The sequence below is a fragment of the Arvicanthis niloticus genome, chromosome 24 (assembly GCF_011762505.2).
Source record: "Arvicanthis niloticus isolate mArvNil1 chromosome 24, mArvNil1.pat.X, whole genome shotgun sequence".
NCBI classification, from domain to species: Eukaryota; Metazoa; Chordata; class Mammalia; order Rodentia; family Muridae; genus Arvicanthis; species Arvicanthis niloticus.
Window position 1 is genome coordinate 3,871,406 of NC_133432.1, and position 19,416 is coordinate 3,890,821.

A 19,416-nucleotide genomic window follows, 5' to 3' on the forward strand; every position below is an offset into this window, starting at 1 on the left:
GCAGGGGACAAGGTTGGCGTGTGCAAGGGAAGGGCTGGGGTGTGCAGGGGACAGGGTTGGGGATGTGCAGGGGACAGGGTTGGGGTGTGCAGGGGACAGGGTTGGGGTGTGCAGGGGACAGGGTTGGGATGTGCAAGGGAAGGGTTGGCGTATGCAGGGGACAGGGCTGGGGTGTGCAGGGGACAGGGTTGGGGTGTGCAGGGGACAGGGTTGGGGTGTGCAGGGGACAAGGTTGGCGTGTGCAAGGGAAGGGCTGGGGTGTGCAGGGGACAGGGTTGGGGATGTGCAGGGGACAGGGTTGGGGTGTGCAGGGGACAGGGTTGGGGTGTGCAGGGGACAGGGTTGGGATGTGCAAGGGAAGGGTTGGCGTGTGCAGGGGACAGGGCTGGGGTGTGCAGGGGACAAGGTTGGGGTGTGCAGGGGACAGGGTTGGGGTGTGCAGGGGACAGGGTTGGGGTGTGCAAGGGAAGGGTTGGGGTGTGCAGGGGACAAGGTTGGCGTGTGCAAGGGAAGGGCTGGGGTGTGCAGGGGACAGGGTTGGGGTGTGCAGGGGAAGGGCTGGGGTGTGCAGGGGACAAGGTTGGCGTGTGCAAGGGAAGGGCTGGGGTGTGCAGGGGACAGGGTTGGGGTGTGCAGAAGACAGGGCTGGGGTGTGCAGGGGACAAGGTTGGGGTGTGCAGGGGACAGGGTTGGGGTGTGCAAGGGAAGGGTTGGGGTGTGCAGGGGACAAGGTTGGCGTGTGCAAGGGAAGGGCTGGGGTGTGCAGGGGACAGGGTTGGGGTGTGCAGGGGAAGGGCTGGGGTGTGCAGGGGACAGGGTTGGGGTGTGCAGGGGACAGGGTTGGGGTGTGCAGGGGACAGGGTTGGGGTGTGCAGGGGACAGGGTTGGGGTGTGCAGGGGACAGGGTTGGGGTGTGCAAGGGAAGGGTTGGGGTGTGCAGGGGACAGGGTTGGCGTGTGCAGGGGACAGGGTTGGGGTGTGCAGGGGACAGGGTTGGGGTGTGCAGGGGACAGGGTTGGGGTGTGCAAGGGAAGGGTTGGCGTGTGCAGGGGACAGGGTTGGCGTGTGCAGGGGACAGGGTTGGGGTGTGCAGGGGACAGGGTTGGTGTGTGCAGGGGACAGGGTTGGGGTGTGCAGGGGACAGGGTTGGGGATGTGCAGGGGACAGGGTTGGGGTGTGCAAGGGAAGGGCTGGGGTGTGCAGGGCACAGGGTTGGCGTGTGCAGGGGACAGGGTTGGCGTGTGCAGGGGACAGTGTGGGATTGTATCTAAGGAGTGAGGATTCTGTGTGATAGTGTGGGTGGGCGTGCCAGGCGAGGGTGAGCTTGCGGAGTGTGTGTAGATACAAACTATGAACGCATGACACTGGTGACTGTATGTGTGTGTGTGCACGCGCGTGTGCATGTGTGCGTGGATAACAATGTGCCCACACCTACAAGTGTGTGTATTACACAGGGAGAGATAAGGACATGTGTGCCAGCAAGTCCCCCCCCCTCTCCCCGAGACCTTACAGGGATGGAAGGAACAGCCAGGTACAGGCTCAGAGGGCCAGCCTCAGGCCTGCGTGTTCCTCCTACAAACAGCCTTGGCAGGAGTTCAGTTATACCCATTTTATAGAAAGGAAAGCAGAGGCTCAGACAGAGCGGGGGGCTCAAAGTGAAGGCTTGTTCAGTGGGAGCCGGGATTCAAACCAAGGATGCCTACCCAGTGCCACCTTCCAGAGACTGTGCCCCGGCAGGAGCACAAGCACATCCCGGCTTTCAGGCAGACCTAGGTCCTCGTGATACGAGGTGACGCATTCGGGGCGGAGCAGAAGCAGAGGCTGGGTCCCGCCCCCAAGGCCACACGGCTGCATCACACCTTGGTGATGCACACTTTGGCCGCACTCGCCACCCGCCCAGAGAACCCGGGGCTGGGCTTAACTGCTGGGGCACCGGAGGGCAATAATCGTCCAACTCCTCAGACGCAGGGCTGAGGTTCATCTGCTCTCGCGGGCCTCTGCCAGCAGGCCTGGGCCTCAGCTGCTCAGCACTGGGACGGGCTGGGCAGCCCCAGGGACAGGCTTTATAGCTGAAAGCCAGCCCCGCCCCCTGACTGACTGACAGAACAGTGGAGGCCAGGCCACGCCCCTGAATGATTGACAGAACAGTGGAGGCCAGGCCCCGCCCCCTGAATGACTGACAGAACAGTGGAGGACAGGCCCCGCCCCCGAATGGCTGACAGAACAGTGGAGGCCAGGCCCCGCCCCCGAATGACTGACAGAACAGTGGAGGCCAGCCCCCCCCAATGACTGACTGACAGAAAAGTGGAGGCCAGGCCCCGCCCCCAGATGACTGACAGAACAGTGGAGGCCAGGCCACGCCCCCTGAATAACTGACAGAACAGTGGAGGCCAGGCCCCGCCCCCGGATGACTGACAGAACAGTGGAGGCCAGGCCACGCCCCCTGAATAACTGACAGAACAGTGGAGGCCAGGCCCCGTCCCATGAATGACTGACAGAACAATGGAGGCCGGGCCCCACGCCCTGAATAACAAAAGTGGAGGTCAGGCTCCACCCCCTGACTGACAGAACAGTGGAGGTCAGGCCCCGCCCTCTGGCTAAGGCCGGCCCCGCCCCTGACTGACAGAACAAAGGCTGGTCCTGGGCTCACAGACTGGACAACACAGTGGAAAGAGCCTCTGCTCACTGACTGAGGAGCTGGACTGACAGCAGTTGGAAGCCTGCCCTGCTCAGTAACTGACCAACCGGAAGCTGGAGCGCAAGCCCTGTCTTTGACTGACAGCTGCCTGACAGAACAGTGGAAGGCTGGGCCATGCTCAGTTACTGACAGGAGTCCAAGGCTGTGGCCTCCCTGACAACTGACTGACTGACAGAGCAGGTGGAGGCCGTGCCCTGCTCTCAAGACTGACTGACTGCCTGACTGCCTGACTGCCTGCCTGCCTGACTGCCTGACTGACTGACTGCCTGACTGACTGACTGACTGCCTGACTGACTGACTGACTGAAGTCTGCCTGACTGACTGACTGCCTGCCTGACTGACTGCCTGACTGACTGACTGCCTGACTGCCTGACTGCCTGCCTGCCTGACTGCCTGACTGACTGACTGCCTGACTGACTGACTGACTGCCTGACTGACTGACTGACTGAAGTCTGCCTGACTGACTGACTGCCTGCCTGACTGACTGCCTGACTGACTGACTGACTGACTGACTGCCTGACTGACTGACTGACTGAAGTCTGCCTGACTGCCTGACTGCCTGCCTGCCTGACTGCCTGACTGACTGACTGCCTGACTGACTGACTGACTGCCTGACTGACTGACTGACTGAAGTCTGCCTGACTGACTGACTGCCTGACTGACTGACTGCCTGCCTGACTGACTGCCTGACTGACTGACTGACTGACTGACTGACTGACTGCCTGACTGCCTGACTGACTGCCTGACTGACTGACTGACTGAAGTCTGCCTGACTGACTGACTGCCTGACTGACTGACTGCCTGCCTGACTGACTGCCTGCCTGACTGACTGCCTGACTGACTGACTGACTGACTGACTGCCTGACTGACTGACTGACTGACTGCCTGCCTGCCTGCCTGACTGACTGACTGACTGACTGACTGCCTGACTGACTGCCTGACTGACTGACTGACTGACTGACTGACTGACTGCCTGCCTGCCTGCCTGACTGACTGCCTGACTGACTGACTGACTGACTGCCTGCCTGCCTGACTGACTGACTGACTGACTGCCTGACTGACTGACTGACTGCCTGCCTGACTGACTGCCTGCCTGCCTGACTGACTGCCTGACTGACTGACTGCCTGACTGACTGACTGCCTGCCTGACTGACTGCCTGCCTGCCTGACTGACTGCCTGACTGACTGACTGCCTGACTGACTGACTGCCTGACTGACTGCCTGACTGACTGACTGCCTGACTGACTGCCTGACTGCCTGCCTGACTGAAGTCTGCCTGACTGACTGACTGCCTGCCTGCCTGACTGACTGACTGACTGACTGACTGCCTGACTGCCTGACTGACTGCCTGACTGCCTGACTGCCTGACTGACTGCCTGACTGACTGACTGACTGACTGACTGACTGACTGCCTGCCTGACTGACTGAAGTCTGCGCACTGCGCTGACAGGGTGAAGAGGAGCAGTGCGGGCTGCAGGCTGCAGGACGGCCCTGAGGCCGGTGGGCAGACAGATCCTGCTGCTCTGGGCTGCAGGGCTGCAGGGCGAAGGGAAGAGAGCGGGCGGGGAGTGACAGGAGTGACAGGAGTGACAGGACTGGAGCAGGGGGAACAGACAGAGAGACGCAGGATGTGGATGACGGGGAGCCACATGGGCAGGAAAGGGATGAACCCCAGAGCCACACGGGACAGATGGCCCAGCAGGGAGCCAGGGACACCGAGAACAGGGCCCAGCTGGGGAGCTCACAGGACAGCAGGTGGCATGTGGGCGGAGCCTCGGTGGTGGGGGCGGAGCCTCGGTGACAGTGAAGGGCACGGTGCTGATAGAACCCACGGAGGACGGCAGATCATTGCGCGTTATTACAGGTATTATTTATTATGTGAACGCCCCACCCCGGGCCCTACCCGTCGCCCCAGTTAAAATAATGACCCCCAAAACTATGCTTCCGCCTGCAACCTGAGACTGGCAGCGTCTGAAGCCAGTCCGTGCAGACAGCACAGGGAACCCACGTGGGGCCACTCTGGACCACGGGGCCAGCCTCGCAGTAGGACTTACCCCTGATGGCACCCTCAGACCTGCTTCTCAGGCGACGGAAGGGCGGAAGGGACAGTTCAACCCTCCTGTCATCTGAGGACGCCCGGAGGCACCATCCTGAGGAACGACAGGCCCTCCACGGACGGATGGACGGACAGACAGACAGACAGACGCCTCCAGCACCTCGACCTTGTGCTTTTAGCCTCCAGGAATAAACAACAGTCCCTTCCCCTAGTGCCTTGTTGTGATGACCCCAAGGTACAGTCACCAGGGAGGCTGTGCATTCCCGGGCGAGCCAGGAAAGCCTGCACGGTCAAGGGGTTGGTGGGCATCAGAATGGGCTCCCCCGAGCACTGCTTGGTGGCAGGCTATCCCGCTGACACCGAGGCTTACTTCCGACTCTGGCCTCCAGCGCTGGACGAGGAGACCTGTTATTTGAGCCATGTGTGTGTGGTGACCCGCAGGGCCCCAGCTAACCTCCTCCTCTTCCCACCTGGCTGGCTCTACCCACGCCTGAGGTCTAGCTGGGGCCTAACCACCCTGGCCTGTCGCCTGCAGCCCCGGCCTCGTGCGGCAGCCAGGCATCCGTCCCAGCAGGCCGACTTCCTCCGGCCCCTTCCTCCGTAGGCCCCTTCCTGGCCATGGCAGGCCCTGAATCGGTGCTCAGACACGACCCCTCACTCTAAAGCAAGCCGGATGCCTCTATGAAATGGCTGCCAGGATCCCCAAAAGTGAGCACAGGTTAGCTCTGTGCCTTTTCATTAGTGTCCCTACATGTCACTGAATTCCTGCCCTGGCTGGGCCTGGCTTCCTGCTAGCTCCTGATGCACAGTCCCGAGGGACAGTGCTATGCAAAGCTAGATTCAGGAACCCCGTGGTGGCCAGACAACACCTGAGCTAGATCTATCTGGGGGCGGGGGGGGACGGAAGGGTTTAACTCTCCTGTGCTGTCTTAGGTGACATACAGGTCATCTGTGACCTACACTGCAGCCGGCAGACACACAGACCACATTCCAGTGCAGGGACAGGAAGTGGGTTGCTGCCTGGGGGCTGAGTCAGGTCTATGCCTCCCAACTGCCTGCAGCCCAGGCGTCTGCGTGTGAACCCAGGCAGCGCCGGCTCACTACTCCCCTGAGGTCCTACTGGATGCTGCCCCCTACCGTGTGCAGAGCCCTCCATTAGGGATGAGCCTGAGATGTCAAGACACCTCACGCCAAAGGTGCCGTATCTCCAAAACGTGTCAAGACGGCGGTACTGTCCCCAAACCCGCGAGCCTCTCACCGTGGGCTGGCCAGCGGCCCCTCTCACCCCGCACACATTCCTCTCGGAAATAAAAACAGATTTCTTCCTCTTTTCGGTAGAGAGGCATCGTTGTGAAATAAATGTGGCCGGCACATGGCACGGACGGTCGTAGAGCAAGGTCTCGGCCTGATGCAGCCCTGACGCTGGGCGCAAACAGCAGAAACCATCCCAGGGTCAAGGGGGAGCAGGGCAGGATGGCAGGTGTGCCACGGAGAGCGAGCTCCGTGGACAAAGCGTCAACAGGGTCGTGGAAAAGGCTGGTCTCACAGCTGAGAACAAAGTAGACAGGCTTTAGAAACCAAAGAGTAACTTGGGCGTGAGAGATGGTTCAATGGATAGAGACACCTGGTGCAAAAAACTGACACCCAAGAATAGTCTTCACAAAGCACGTGTACACACACACGCACACACAAATACATACACCATACACACACAAATACACATTCACCATATACACACACACACACAAATACACATACACTCAAATACACATACACCATACACACGCACACACAAATACACATTCACCATATACACACACGCACACAAATATACATACACCTTACACACACACACAAATACACATATACCACACACAAACACACATACACCATACACACACAAATACACATACACCATACACACACACACATACACACGCACACACAAATACACATACACCATACACACACGCACGTACACACGCACACACAAAATGAATGTTAAAAATCTACTGCTTGGTGCTTGCGCACCTCCACCCTGCCCTCTGGTGGTCATTCCTGGTTAAGGTCAATCTCATAGGAAGGCTGAGGCGGGCGGGAGACAGAAAACCCAGTCAGAAGGCACCCCACCCTGTGAGACCTGATCCTGCGGGGTACAGGGCCCTCCCAGTGGGTCTGAGCCCCAGCTGGGGTGCGTACACGCCCCCCAGTCTCTGCTCTGTCCAAATCACCTCACAGCTTCTGACGCACAGTCCAGAGGGACGCGGGTTGCAAAGCCAGATTTGGGAACCCTAAGGTGATGTGTGTCTCAAGGAAGGCCTGGCATTAGGAATCCCTGCTGAGGAACAGTGAGTTGGGGTCTGTCTTCAGCGATCTACCCGCTCTCCATATCCAGCACCCACACACCTTGTCCCACCTACGGACTCTGTGGCGATCCACGCTGGCTCAGTCTCCTGAGCCCGGCAGGTCACCTTCCTTCCCACCCCAGCTGGCTCCTTCACCTTGCCTGTCACCAGCCGTCAGATGCTAAAGCTTCAGCTCCCTGACCACCAAGCCACGGAAGAAGCCAAGCAGCCCATGCTTGGGAGCGGCCTGTGTGTCACCTCTATAACTCTTGATCCAGGTCCCTCCTCATTTCCTCTGCAACCAGATAAACAAGCATGGAAGGATCCTGGGTTGAGGGGAGATTAAAAAAAAATGGCAGGGGTGCTGAGGAGAACCTTGACACGGAAACCACCCCTGGGTCCATGAGCCGACAAATGGATGAATAAATGAGATGTTTATGTAGCAGAATATTATTCAGCCGTGAAGAAGGAATGAGGTACTTGTTCATGACATTGTATGTCATGAAACCTGAAGCATTTCAAGTAGAGAAAGCCAAGCCCCGAAGTCTCTGCTAGTCAACTGCATCTCTGTCCCCAGAGAGAGACTCATGGGAGGAAGAAGTGAGGGCGTGGCAGCTGGTGGGTGTAGGTTTCCCCAGGGAGAGATGATAGTTTCTCTCTTCTTTTTTTTTGTTTTTTGTTTGTTTGTTTGTTTGTTTGTTTTTGTTTTTGTTTTTGTTTTCGAGACAGGGTTTCTCTGTGTAGCCCTGGCTGTCCTGGAACTCACTCTGTAGACCAGGCTGGCCTCGAACTCAGAAATCCGCCTGCCTCTGCCTCCCAAGTGCTGGGATTAAAGGCGTGCGCCACCACTGCCCGGCTCTTTTATTTTTTTAATAATTTATTTTATGTGTATGAGTACACTGGCACTCTTCAGACACACCAGAAGAGGGTATCAGATCTCATTACAGATGGTTGTGAGCCACCATGTGGTTGCTGAGAATTGAACTCAGGACCTCTGGAAGAACAGTCAGTGCTCTGAACCACTGAGCCATCTCTCCAGTTCCGGTGATACCAGTTTCTAAACCGCATTATAGCAATGGTTTTACAGTTCTGAGCCACCACCGGCTTTAACTCCAGGCAGAGGCAGGCAGATCTCTGTGAATTCAAGGCCAGCCTGGTCTACAGAGCGAGTTCCAGGACAGCCAGGGCTACACAGAGAGACCCTGTCTTGAAAAGAAAAGAAACAAACAAAAGCTGTTAAAGTTTAAACAGTCAAACTATACAGTTATTTTTAAAAGTCAGAGCCGGGTATCGTGACTCAGGTCTGTCATGGCAGCTACTCAAGAGGCTGAGGCAGGAGGATGGACAGTTGCAGCCCTGTCTGGGTTACCAAGCGAGTGCAAGATCATCCTGGGTGGGCAGATGCTCAGTGGGTAGAGAGCTTGCTGTGTAGGCGTGAGGATCCCAGTGTGGGCCCCCAGCAGCCTGTGAGGGTCATCCTGCAATGCACTTGGTGATGTCCCATCTGGGACAGGACATGAGCATCAGGAGGCTGGATAGCTCCCGAGACATTGATGGATTGAAAGGCTCCGGTACTCCTGTGTTGGAAGAGAGCCCAGACCCACAAGGAAGGGAGACAAAACATACACGAAAAACAAAACCCAGGCAAGGACTCGTGAAATATATCTGAGATTTGGAGAACCGTAACCATAAGTTCTCCAAATTCTTTTGGGGCATGTGCATTCATATATGCATTTAACTGTGCATGTGTGTGTGTGTGTGTCACATAAAAGATGCTCCTGAACCAGGGGTAGCAAACACTTGACATTCAGTGCTCTGCCTTTCCTGACCCATGCAGACATCACTAATAGATTACAGCACCATCTCCCACAACCCAGTATATATGGCTCCAAAGTCCTTAGGCATGGCCCATCGACAGGAGTTGACATGGGATAAAGCTGGTTTTTCCACACAGGCTGGGTGGGAAACAGGAGCTGGGAGTGGAACCTTCCAGAACATTTCGAGGTCTTCAACTTGAGCTCTCCACAAAACACTGCCAAACCGTACTTGGCGGTGTTTGAACATGCATTAAAACAGGCATGAGAGGCAATGGCACCCCACCGAAGTCTGAATCCTGCCAAGTGTTATCAAAGGGTGGGGGACACCCAAACACTGCAGGTGGGGGAGGGGACAGACTCCTAGGCACAGCCACTGTAGCTACACCCTGCACACATGCATCTCTAATCCCCAGTGGTGCTGCAGCTCAGGGGTACAACCACCACTGCCCACCAAGAGGCAGGATTAGGAACTGCCCTAAACTGAACCAGCCCCAAATGCATGTTCCCAGCAGAGCAGAACACACATCATGCGTGCATGCATGCAGACCTCACAAACATGATGGGGTTCACTGCCTGCAAACGCTCCCATGATGGGGTTTTTATCAGTGAGTGGGGCCACAGCCGCACTACACACCTGTGGGGCAGCCAGGCTGGGACTGGGTGCCATAAGTCAGCCAGCTCCAGGTTCGACATGCTGAGCTAAACCACAATCAGGGAGGGATCCTGGGCCTCGTGGGTCGGCAATGAGAGTGAGGTGGTTAGAGGTGCGTATTGCTCTTGCAAAGAATTAGAGTTTGGGTCCCAGCAATAAAGTCAGGCAGCTCACAACTGCGTGCAACTCCAGCTCAAGGGGCTTTGGCGCCCTCTGCTGGCCTCTTCAGGAACTGCACTCATGTGCACATGAAGGTCTCCTGTGGCATCTGTGGCTGGAGCACTCCTTCAGCACTCTCCTGACACCTCACAGGCGTGGAAATTCCTAGGCATGCCAGTGAGGCAGCAATCGGTGACCATCCCTCCACAATCCCTTCCCTTCCTCACGCCCACCGTCAGCTTCACACTATCTGATTAGGCAGACAGCCCACGATGTACAAGCCTGCACCTCCTCCCAGTAGAGGCCATTATGCCTACTGTTCTTGTCTACCAGGGTGGTGTGACAGAGTGTTTAAGGCCTCAGCAGGGCAGCTTGCCAAGCAGAGCAGGTAAACCTGGACTCCTGGGGGCAGGCGGCAGTGGCTGGGGCCCCTTCCCTCCCTGCTGCAGGCCAAGGCTCACCCGGGCTGCATTGCTGTGCAGTGTGTGTCCTTGTGCCGGCCACCTCCCCTCTCTCAGCATCGGGTTTAGAATCTCTAAGACGGGGTCTTTCTGGCGCCTTAGGATAGGGACAGTCTCTCAGAAAAGGGCCAGGCACAGGCTGAGCTAGTGTCAAGGGCAACACTCAAGATTGACATCTAGCTCCCATGTGCACACAAACATACACACACACACACACACACACGCACACACACGCACACACACCTACCTACCAAGACTGTTGTGAGGGCTAGTCTTGGATGCCAACTTGACTACATCTGGAATTAAGAAAACTCAAGTGACTAGGCACACCTGTAAGGGACTTTCCCTCACGTAAATCATTTGAAGTAGAAAACCCACTTTTCCCCACTTTGGTTTTCTGAGACAGGGTTTCTCTGTAGCTCTGGGGCCCTCTGAAGTCACTCGGTAGACCAGGCTGGTCTCGAAGGCCAGCTGCAACATCTAGCCTCGTGGACTGAGTAGCCACTAGATTCTTGAATTTCCCAAGTGATGGACAGCCATTGTTGGACAAGCTAGACCGTAGCTTGTCAGCCGTTCTAATAAATCCCATACGTGGGATCTCATATAGATAGGATTGAGATTCATTTAATAAGTTCTGTAGAAAAAACCCTGATACAACCTGTACTGGCTGGTTTTGTGTGTCCACTAGACACAATCTAGAGTTACCACAGAGAAAGGAACCTCCCTTGAGGAAATGCCTCCATGAGATCCAGCTGTAAGGCATTTTCTCAATTAGTGATCAAGGGGGGAGGGCCCATTGCGGGTGGAGCCATCCCTGGGCTGGTGGTCCTGGGTTCTATAAGAAAGCAAGCTGAGCAAGCCATGGGGAGCAAGCCAGTCAGCAGCACCCCTCCATGGCCTCTGCATCAGCTCCTGCCTCCAGGTTCCTGCCCTGTGTGAGTTCCTGTCCTGACTTCCTTTGGTGATGAACAGTGATGTGGAAGTGTGAGCTGAATTAACCCTTTCCTCCCCAACCTGCTTCTTGGTCATGATGTTTTGTGCAGGGATAGAAACCCTGACCGTGACACGACTCCTCATCCTGCGACCGAGGACCACCCCCTCCACTTCAGCTCCAACAATCTCTCACTCAAAACTGTCGTCATTATCATAATCAAACTAAATAAATCCTAAGACCTTCGTCCCTGACACTCTGCTCTGATTTCTCGACATGCTCCACCCTGAGTCACTTCCTCAAAGAAGCCCTTGCTGACCTAACAAGAAACAGCCCCCACATCCCAGTCCCCCCTCACATCCCTCTCCCCAGTCCCTCTCCTCCCACATCCCTCTCCCCAGTCCTCCCCCAACATCCCTCTCCCCAGCTGCTCCTCCCACGTCCCTCTCCCTGCCCCCCAACCCTTTCCAGAAGTCTGTGGCACTGTGGGAACCCAAGAATGCCTGACTTTTGACTTTACTGCTATAGAAGGGACTTCTGGGTAAACTGTGCCCAAGGTCAGGGTCCACACTGAGTCATCCTCTATAACCCCTTGGAGATCATAAACCATGGGCACAAGGGTGGCCACTCCTGAGGGAGGACGCACCACCACAGGACCAGGGAAGGTCATTTCCCCTCCCAGGCCTCAGCCAAACTCCTAAGACAGCAGACATCTTCCTTTCCCAGCAGGACAGCTCGCAGGTGCGGACAGCAGAAAGCATCTGGCTGTGCCGGAGGAACCCACAGTGTGGGCAGGGCACGTGGCCTGCCTCCCTCTGACCTACAGGGCATCGGTGAGCAGTCCCAGGACTAGCAGTACTGGGTGGGGCCCTGCAGATGTACTAATCAATCAGCCCCATGGGTCCCAGGCTGGCTTAGAGAGTGACAGGCAGGACAGCCAAGGCCAACCCTAGCTGGGCCCCCAGCTGAGTCCCAGGACTCAGATGTCTACTGTCCTGAAGGGGCTGAGGAGGGAGCTGGCAGGGGATAGCAGACAGACAGACAGACACACACACACAGACACACACACACACAATGACAGCCCACCTAGCACAGTCCTGGGAAGGGCCCAAGTCCCAAACAACGCAGGCATACGGGCCCCTGTTTTAGCTATCCTTAATGCTGTGTGGCCTAAGGCAGGTGGCTGAGCCCCTCTGAACCTTAATTTCTTTTTAGCAGGATGGATGTGTTTGTTTGAATGGAGGGTGGCACTCAAGTTTAGGGCGGATAAATCCCGAGAAAGGTTCAAAGCACACAGACTGGGCTCCAGAATGTTGCTCAGCTGGCAGAGGGCTAGCCTGGCATCGACCAGGCCCTAGGACCCACAAATGGAACATGGTGGCACACACCCGTACTCTCGAACTCGGAGGCAGACAGGAGAAATAGTATGAGGTTATCCTTGGCTACAGAGAGTATTTTAGGCCAGCCTGGGCTACATGAAATAAAAGTAGAAATCCCAAAAGAATGGAGATGTGTGAACCCGGGTGCGTGAACAACAGCATGGAGTTATGAACAGACTAACAGCCAACATTCACCAAACAGACAACATTCACCAGACAACATTCACCAGACAGACTAACAGACAACATTCACCAGACAGACAATATTCACCAGACAACATTCACCAGACAGACTAACAGACAACATTCACCAGACTTCCCTGAGCACCTCAGGTGAGCACCACAGCTGTGACCGAATCCCCTGAACTCTCCTAGAAGGCTACCCTAACCAAGTTGGGTCCTCTCTGTGGGCCTCAGTTTCCCCATTTATACCCAGCTGAACAGACACAGAGAAGCGGTAAGCAGGAGAGGGAGATGGGGGAGAGGGAGAAGGCAGGAGGCCGAGCATTAATAAAAAGCCATTTGCTCTGTCCCACGGGAGAAAGTGAGTCCCCAGAGTCACTGCGTGTCCTTCACAGGCTGTGGGAGGAGCCAGGAGGGGGCGGGTACTTCTGCCCCCTAGTGGCTGCTTCTCAACACTGCAGGCATGAGACCGAAGAAACCCCAATCGGGCAGGGCTGAGTTGTCCCCCAGAGGAAGTCCCACAGCCTCAGGCGGGGCTCGAGGGACTCGAAGGGAGCCAGAGGGAGGGGAGCTAAGCCACCCAGGCCTCCTGGGACAAAGGGTCCTCAAGGACACAGAGGGAAGGGGAGGAGCCTCAGCCAGAGAAGCCTCCTGCAAGCCGGAGACTATAAAAAACGCTTTCAAACCTTTACTCTCCGCAACCTTTGCCTCCAAGGCGCACACACAAGTTCACACTGGATCAGATAAGGGAGGCGGTGACCCCGGAGAGGAACTAGAGACAAGGGTATGAACGAAATCTGAGGAAGGGAACCTTCAGAGGCGAGCAAGCATCGCAGGGCTGTGGAACCACCACTGGGATCTGTGCACCAAGGAAATTCCCAGGGCCACTCAGCACATGTCCTCCCAGGCTGTGGCTGGCAGCCCCAGTGTAGTAAAAAATATTAATTAATCCCGGTGAAGGGTTTCTTCCCCGCCTTAGGCCATTCATGTTCTCAGATGGAAGACATGTGCAGCCTTTAAATTTTTAGATACGTCTTAGGCAGCACAGTAGCTGGGCAGCTGCCCACCCTCCATGTTGTTAGAATCTACTTTCCAACTGATAACTCCAAGTTATCACATATTATTAACTATGCTCTGTCTGGGCTTGTCTCAACTCCAACCAGGACGAACACTGGACCATGTTCACTCAGCCCCTAGCCCACGGTGGCTCTCCTCCTCTCTCCTGTACGTTATTCTTCATCCATGGCGGCTCCTTCTCCCTCCTCCTCCTTTGTCCTGTTCTCTCTCCTGCAAACCCTCAAACCCTCTGCTACCTGCAGTCTCCAGGTCTTGCCCCCCACCCCCGCACTTAACATTATAATAGACGGTAAAAGACAAAACCTCAACACCCCCAGACCCTGTCACGTCATCCCTACAGTAAGAGCAAACACGCCCATTTTACAGATGAGAAACCCAAGACTCAAGAGAAGTCAAGTCTCTTTCCCCAGACGGCAGATGTCAAGGCCACATGAGTCAGAACTCACGCCACCCTGGTCAACAGCCACCGCCTGGGCCACACCCGCAAGGGACCTTCCAAGCAAGGAGAGAACTCAGCCTGTTCAGACAGCACAGAAATCAACAAAGTCACCACAGGAGCCTGGGTCCGGTCTCTCGTGGGTACCGCTCCCGATGTCAGAGTCGTCCCAAAAAACATAGTGTACCATGGACTCCCCCAAGCGGGGAGCTGGCTTTGGATAGCCTAGTGTCCCTCAAGGGCGCATGGTTGTCTCCCATCCCTCAAACCAGCACTAAGGACACAAGAGTCACTGCCCGGCTTTCCAGCTGAAAAAAAATCAAAAATCTCAAGACTGCTGAAAAGACATCCTGGTGCGAGCCCCCAAGACGCATAAGCCAGCTGCTGGGGTTGCAGCGCCACCTAGTGCCAGGAACCCAACAGCGGCAGTTAGCCCAGCATAGCACACGCGCAGAGCCCTGAACCCTCCACGCACAGCCACAGAATCATCCGACGCAGACGACGCAGCAGGTGTCACTCACCACGAGGGGGCTGTGCCTCTTGTCCTTGCAAAAGCTGTGACTTCGCCTAGGGACGGAGGCAACGGGGGACACCTGCCGTTGAGGCTGCTGGCCATCCTGCCGGCCGTCCCTCTGCTCCAAGTTCTGCAGAGGCGCCTGGGATGGAGAACACAGAGAAGAGTTTCAGTGGGAGCCTCTTGTCTGCCGGCTCCCACCATCGTGCAGAGGTAACATGTGACCCGGCTGCGCGGTTGTGTGACCTCAAGAAGATCCTTAACCTCTCTGACCTCAACCATCTAGGGAAGGGACAATTTTAACAGCATCAAGAGCCATGCTCAGAACCTGCATGACGTAGTCCAGCCACTAGGGGGCAGGTGTGCCTGGCTGATGAGGCTGGCTCACAGGGCCTGCCGTTGGTCAGCCCCATCCTTGCCCAGGATGGTCCTACGTCATGAACATCTTTTTTTTTTTTTTTTTAATTGATTTATGTTTATTTATATGAGTACACTGTAGCTGTCTTCAGACACACAGCAGAAGAGGGCATCGGATCCCATTACAGATGGTTGTGAGCCACCCTGTGGTTGCTGGGAATTGAACTCAGGACCTCAGGAAGAGCAGCCAGTGCTCTTAACCACTGAGACATCTCTCTACACCCCCACCCCCACCCACAACGTCTTTCCTTGAATCCAAACACACACTCTAAGAAACAGCAGGGAGAGAATAAAAACCCGAAGGCACGCAGTCTGAATTCTGTATTTTTCCCCCGTCTCTGCTTAACGGGAGAACAAACATCACAGTCATCCCTGGAGTCCAGAACGTGGTTACAGTATGCACTCAACGCGAATAAGCCAGGAGGACCAGAGAGGGCAGGTGCCTGGCGAATAACCCACAGCATCATGGAGAACAAGGCCGATTCCTAGACCCCTTCCTCCCTTCCTGCACTTGACTCCTTGGGCTACCCTCTCGCTTGCTCAGTCTCTCCCTGGCTCGCTTTTCTTGAACATCCTAACGCTGCTCTGAGCCTTCCCTTCTGTCACCATGCCCCTCCTACTGGGCTCATTTTCATACCCCAGTGGCATTAAATAAATCCCACCCACACTTCCGCTCAGCCTGTCCCACGTTGGGACCCCGTCTCGCACACAGCCCTGTTCCAAGCCCCGAAGCCAGACCCTTTCCCCACCCGCGGCACAGCCCGGGACTCTGGCTCCTGCCTGCCCACCCGACCTCGCAGGCTGCCCCCTGATGCACCTCCTGCAATGATTTCACACAAATCCAGGACTTCGATGTTAGGAGTATAGGATGGACAGGCAGATGGACAGACGGACGGAGGCCAGGGCCTACAGCCAGGGTTCAGGAGCTCCGCCCCTGACTTGCCCAGCCTGGTAGGACAAATTTTACTGAAATGAACATGCACCAGGGTTTAGTCTCCTGGGTATGGTGGTCACGACTGTGTCAGCCCTCAGGCCCCCTGAGGCAGGAGGATTTCTGGAGCTGAAGGTTAATCTAGACTACGCATTTGGAACCTCGACACCGGATACACATTTCACCATTAAAACGGATCCTTCGTCCTGAAGCTGAAGGGCCCCTGTGGCGGACGTGGACCTGCACACGGCTCACTAGAGGAAGCCCCGGGGTATGTTACACATAGATAGTTTCATCATTGTGAAAACTCGTGTATCATAAAATCGAGTAAATTTCTGCACTCTGAAAAAAAAACAAAACAAACTTCCCGCCCTGGTCCAACACTAACCCAGAGACAGCCAAGAGTTTACTGGATCTGAAGGTAGAAAACCCGTAAGGAAACAGGACCACAAGTCTTCACAGCCTCGGATTAGCCAGTGTTTCCAAAATATACACAGAAAACACAAGAACAAAAATAAGTCTCTCAAGCTGGAAAAAAAACATGGGTGCCAAGGGCACCAAGAAGAGAGTGGAAAAGCCACCCACAGAAAGGGACAGACTCAGCAAACCATCAGTCTCTTAGTCACAACACATAAAGAGCAACAGCAACTCAACAACAAGAGTAACCACAACATGTAAAGAGCAATGACAACTCAACAACAAAGAAACGACTCAATAGGAAACGGAACAGGATCCAAACAGTAATTACTCCAAAGAATCACGCCGCCGACAGGCAAGTGAGCAACAGAAGGACAATTAAGCCTTTAACCACGGCGGGACTGAACATCAGAACCGGGCCATACAATACACGCAGACAGCCTGGGCCACGGGAAACTCTGTCTCCATACAAAGACAACAAAAATAATGAACGTTGTGGCACGCTACAGGTGTAAGCCCTGAGAACACCAGGCTAAGGAGAGGGCAGGAGCAGAGAGCCCCCAGAGGATGGGCGGAGGAGGGTGGTTTACGAGGAGCAGGGCTTCCTGGGGGTGACACAGCTGGTCACCGACATAGACTGTGTAGGTTGAACGGTAGTCGCATCTCACAGCAGAAACACCGCAGACGGGTACGGCCTCCGGCCTCCACCACGGACAGGCCCACCTGTGCTGAGGTATCTCCGACGTAACTCCCACATCCTCCCCAGGCCCTGGCTGGCCTCGGTCTCTCCTGTCCCTCAGACTCTGGGTGACCTCTCCCACTCGCTGGCTTCAGGTTGCTTGTACCCACGCAGCCACCACAATGTTCCGTGGGACCGATCCAGTCACACCAGCTTGGGCGTGGCCAAGGCAACAGAGAAATTAGATTTGAATCTAACGTAAAGTAAATGATACACAAATTGCAGGTGCCACACCGCCTGGATTCTTCTCCTCTTCCTCCTCCTCCATCCTCCTGCCTCAGACACAATGCTTACCACACCTGGCTAGAACATTCCTTTTTTTTTTTTAAAACTGAGTAATATTCCACTGTGGGGCTATACCCACATCCCCCCGCCCCCACCCCCAGGGATCCTTCCTGAGATGAACCTCACCCAGTCCAAGCTGGAACTTTGGAAGTTGACCCGGAACTCCCGACGTAGGCATGGGCCCCCAGCCAGGCCAGCACATGCATCAAACATGCTCCATGAACAGAGAGCAGGGCGTGAACACCGGGCAGAATGCCGGACTCTAAAAAGCATCGTATGATTTAAACGTGTATTTTTCTTAGTACTGTTTGTGTATGTGTAGGAAGGATCTGTGTGTCTGTGCATGTCTGCCTGTGTGTGTGTCTGCCTGTGTGTGTGTCTGCCTGTGTGTGTGTCTGCCTGTGTGTGTGTCTGCCTGTGTGTGTGTCTGCCTGTGTGTGTGTCTGCCTGTGTGTGTGTCTGCCTGTGTGTGTGTCTGCCTGTGTGTGTGTCTGCCTGTGTGTGTGTCTGCCTGTGTGTGTGTCTGCCTGTGTGTGTGTCTGCCTGTGTGTGTGTCTGCCTGTGTGTGTGTCTGCCTGTGTGTGTGTCTGCCTGTGTGTGTGTCTGCCTGTGTGTGTGTCTGCCTGTGTGTGTGTCTGCCTGTGTGTGTGTCTGCCTGTGTGTGTCTGCCTGTGTGTGTGTGTCTGCCTGTGTGTGTGTCTGTGTGTGTGTCTGCCTGTGTGTGTCTGCCTGTGTGTGTGTGTCTGTGTGTGTGTCTGCCTGTGTGTGTGTCTGCCTGTGTGTGTGTCTGCCTGTGTGTGTCTGCCTGTGTGTGTGTCTGCCTGTGTGTGTGTCTGCCTGTGTGTGTGTCTGCCTGTGTGTGTGTCTGCCTGTGTGTGTGTCTGCCTGTGTGTGTGTCTGTGTGTGTGTCTGCCTGTGTGTGTGTGTCTGTGTGTGTGTCTGCCTGTGTGTGTGTCTGCCTGTGTGTGTGTCTGCCTGTGTGTGTGTCTGCCTGTGTGTGTGTCTGCCTGTGTGTGTCTGCCTGTGTGTGTCTGCCTGTGTGTGTCTGCCTGTGTGTGTGTCTGCCTGTGTGTGTGTCTGCCTGTGTGTGTCTGCCTGTGTGTGTGTCTGCCTGTGTGTGTGTCTGCCTGTGTGTGTGTCTGTCTGTGTGTGTGTCTGCCTGTGTGTGTGTCTGCCTGTGTGTGTCTGCCTGTGTGTGTGTGTCTGCCTGTGTGTGTGTCTGTGTGTGTGTCTGCCTGTGTGTGTGTCTGCCTGTGTGTGTGTGTCTGTGTGTGTGTCTGCCTGTGTGTGTGTCTGCCTGTGTGTGTGTCTGCCTGTGTGTGTGTGTCTGTGTGTGTGTCTGCCTGTGTGTGTGTGTCTGTGTGTGTGTCTGCCTGTGTGTGTGTCTGCCTGTGTGTGTGTCTGCCTGTGTGTGTGTCTGCCTGTGTGTGTGTCTGTGTGTGTGTCTGCCTGTGTGTGTGTCTGTGTGTGTGTCTGCCTGTGTGTGTGTCTGCCTGTGTGTGTGTCTGCCTGTGTGTGTGTCTGCCTGTGTGTGTGTCTGCCTGTGTGTGTCTGCCTGTGTGTGTGTCTGCCTGTGTGTGTCTGCCTGTGTGTGTGTCTGCCTGTGTGTGTGTCTGCCTGTGTGTGTCTGCCTGTGTGTGTGTCTGCCTGTGTGTGTGTCTGCCTGTGTGTGTGTCTGTCTGTGTGTGTGTCTGCCTGTGTGTGTGTCTGCCTGTGTGTGTGTCTGCCTGTGTGTGTGTCTGTCTGTGTGTGTGTCTGCCTGTGTGTGTGTCTGCCTGTGTGTGTGTCTGCCTGTGTGTGTGTCTGCCTGTGTGTATCTGTCTGTGTGTGTATTTGTGTGCGTGTGTGTCTGCCTGTGTATATCTGACTGTGTGTGTGTGTTTGTGTGTGTGTCTGCCTGTGTGTGTGTGTCTGCCTGT

At 55.5% G+C, this 19,416-nt stretch overlaps 1 protein-coding gene across 3 annotated transcripts in view; it reads right to left on the reverse strand.

Moving 5' to 3' along the window:
• Kiaa1671 (KIAA1671 ortholog) overlaps nt 1-19,416 on the reverse strand; it is a 146,793-nt gene that overhangs the window by 83,788 nt on the left and 43,589 nt on the right. For all 3 annotated transcript variants that reach the window (XM_076922415.1, XM_076922417.1, XM_076922416.1), the window contains exon 6: nt 14,716-14,850. In XM_076922415.1, the coding sequence (XP_076778530.1) occupies nt 14,716-14,850 (135 nt within the window). The remainder of the gene's footprint in view (nt 1-14,715; nt 14,851-19,416) is intronic.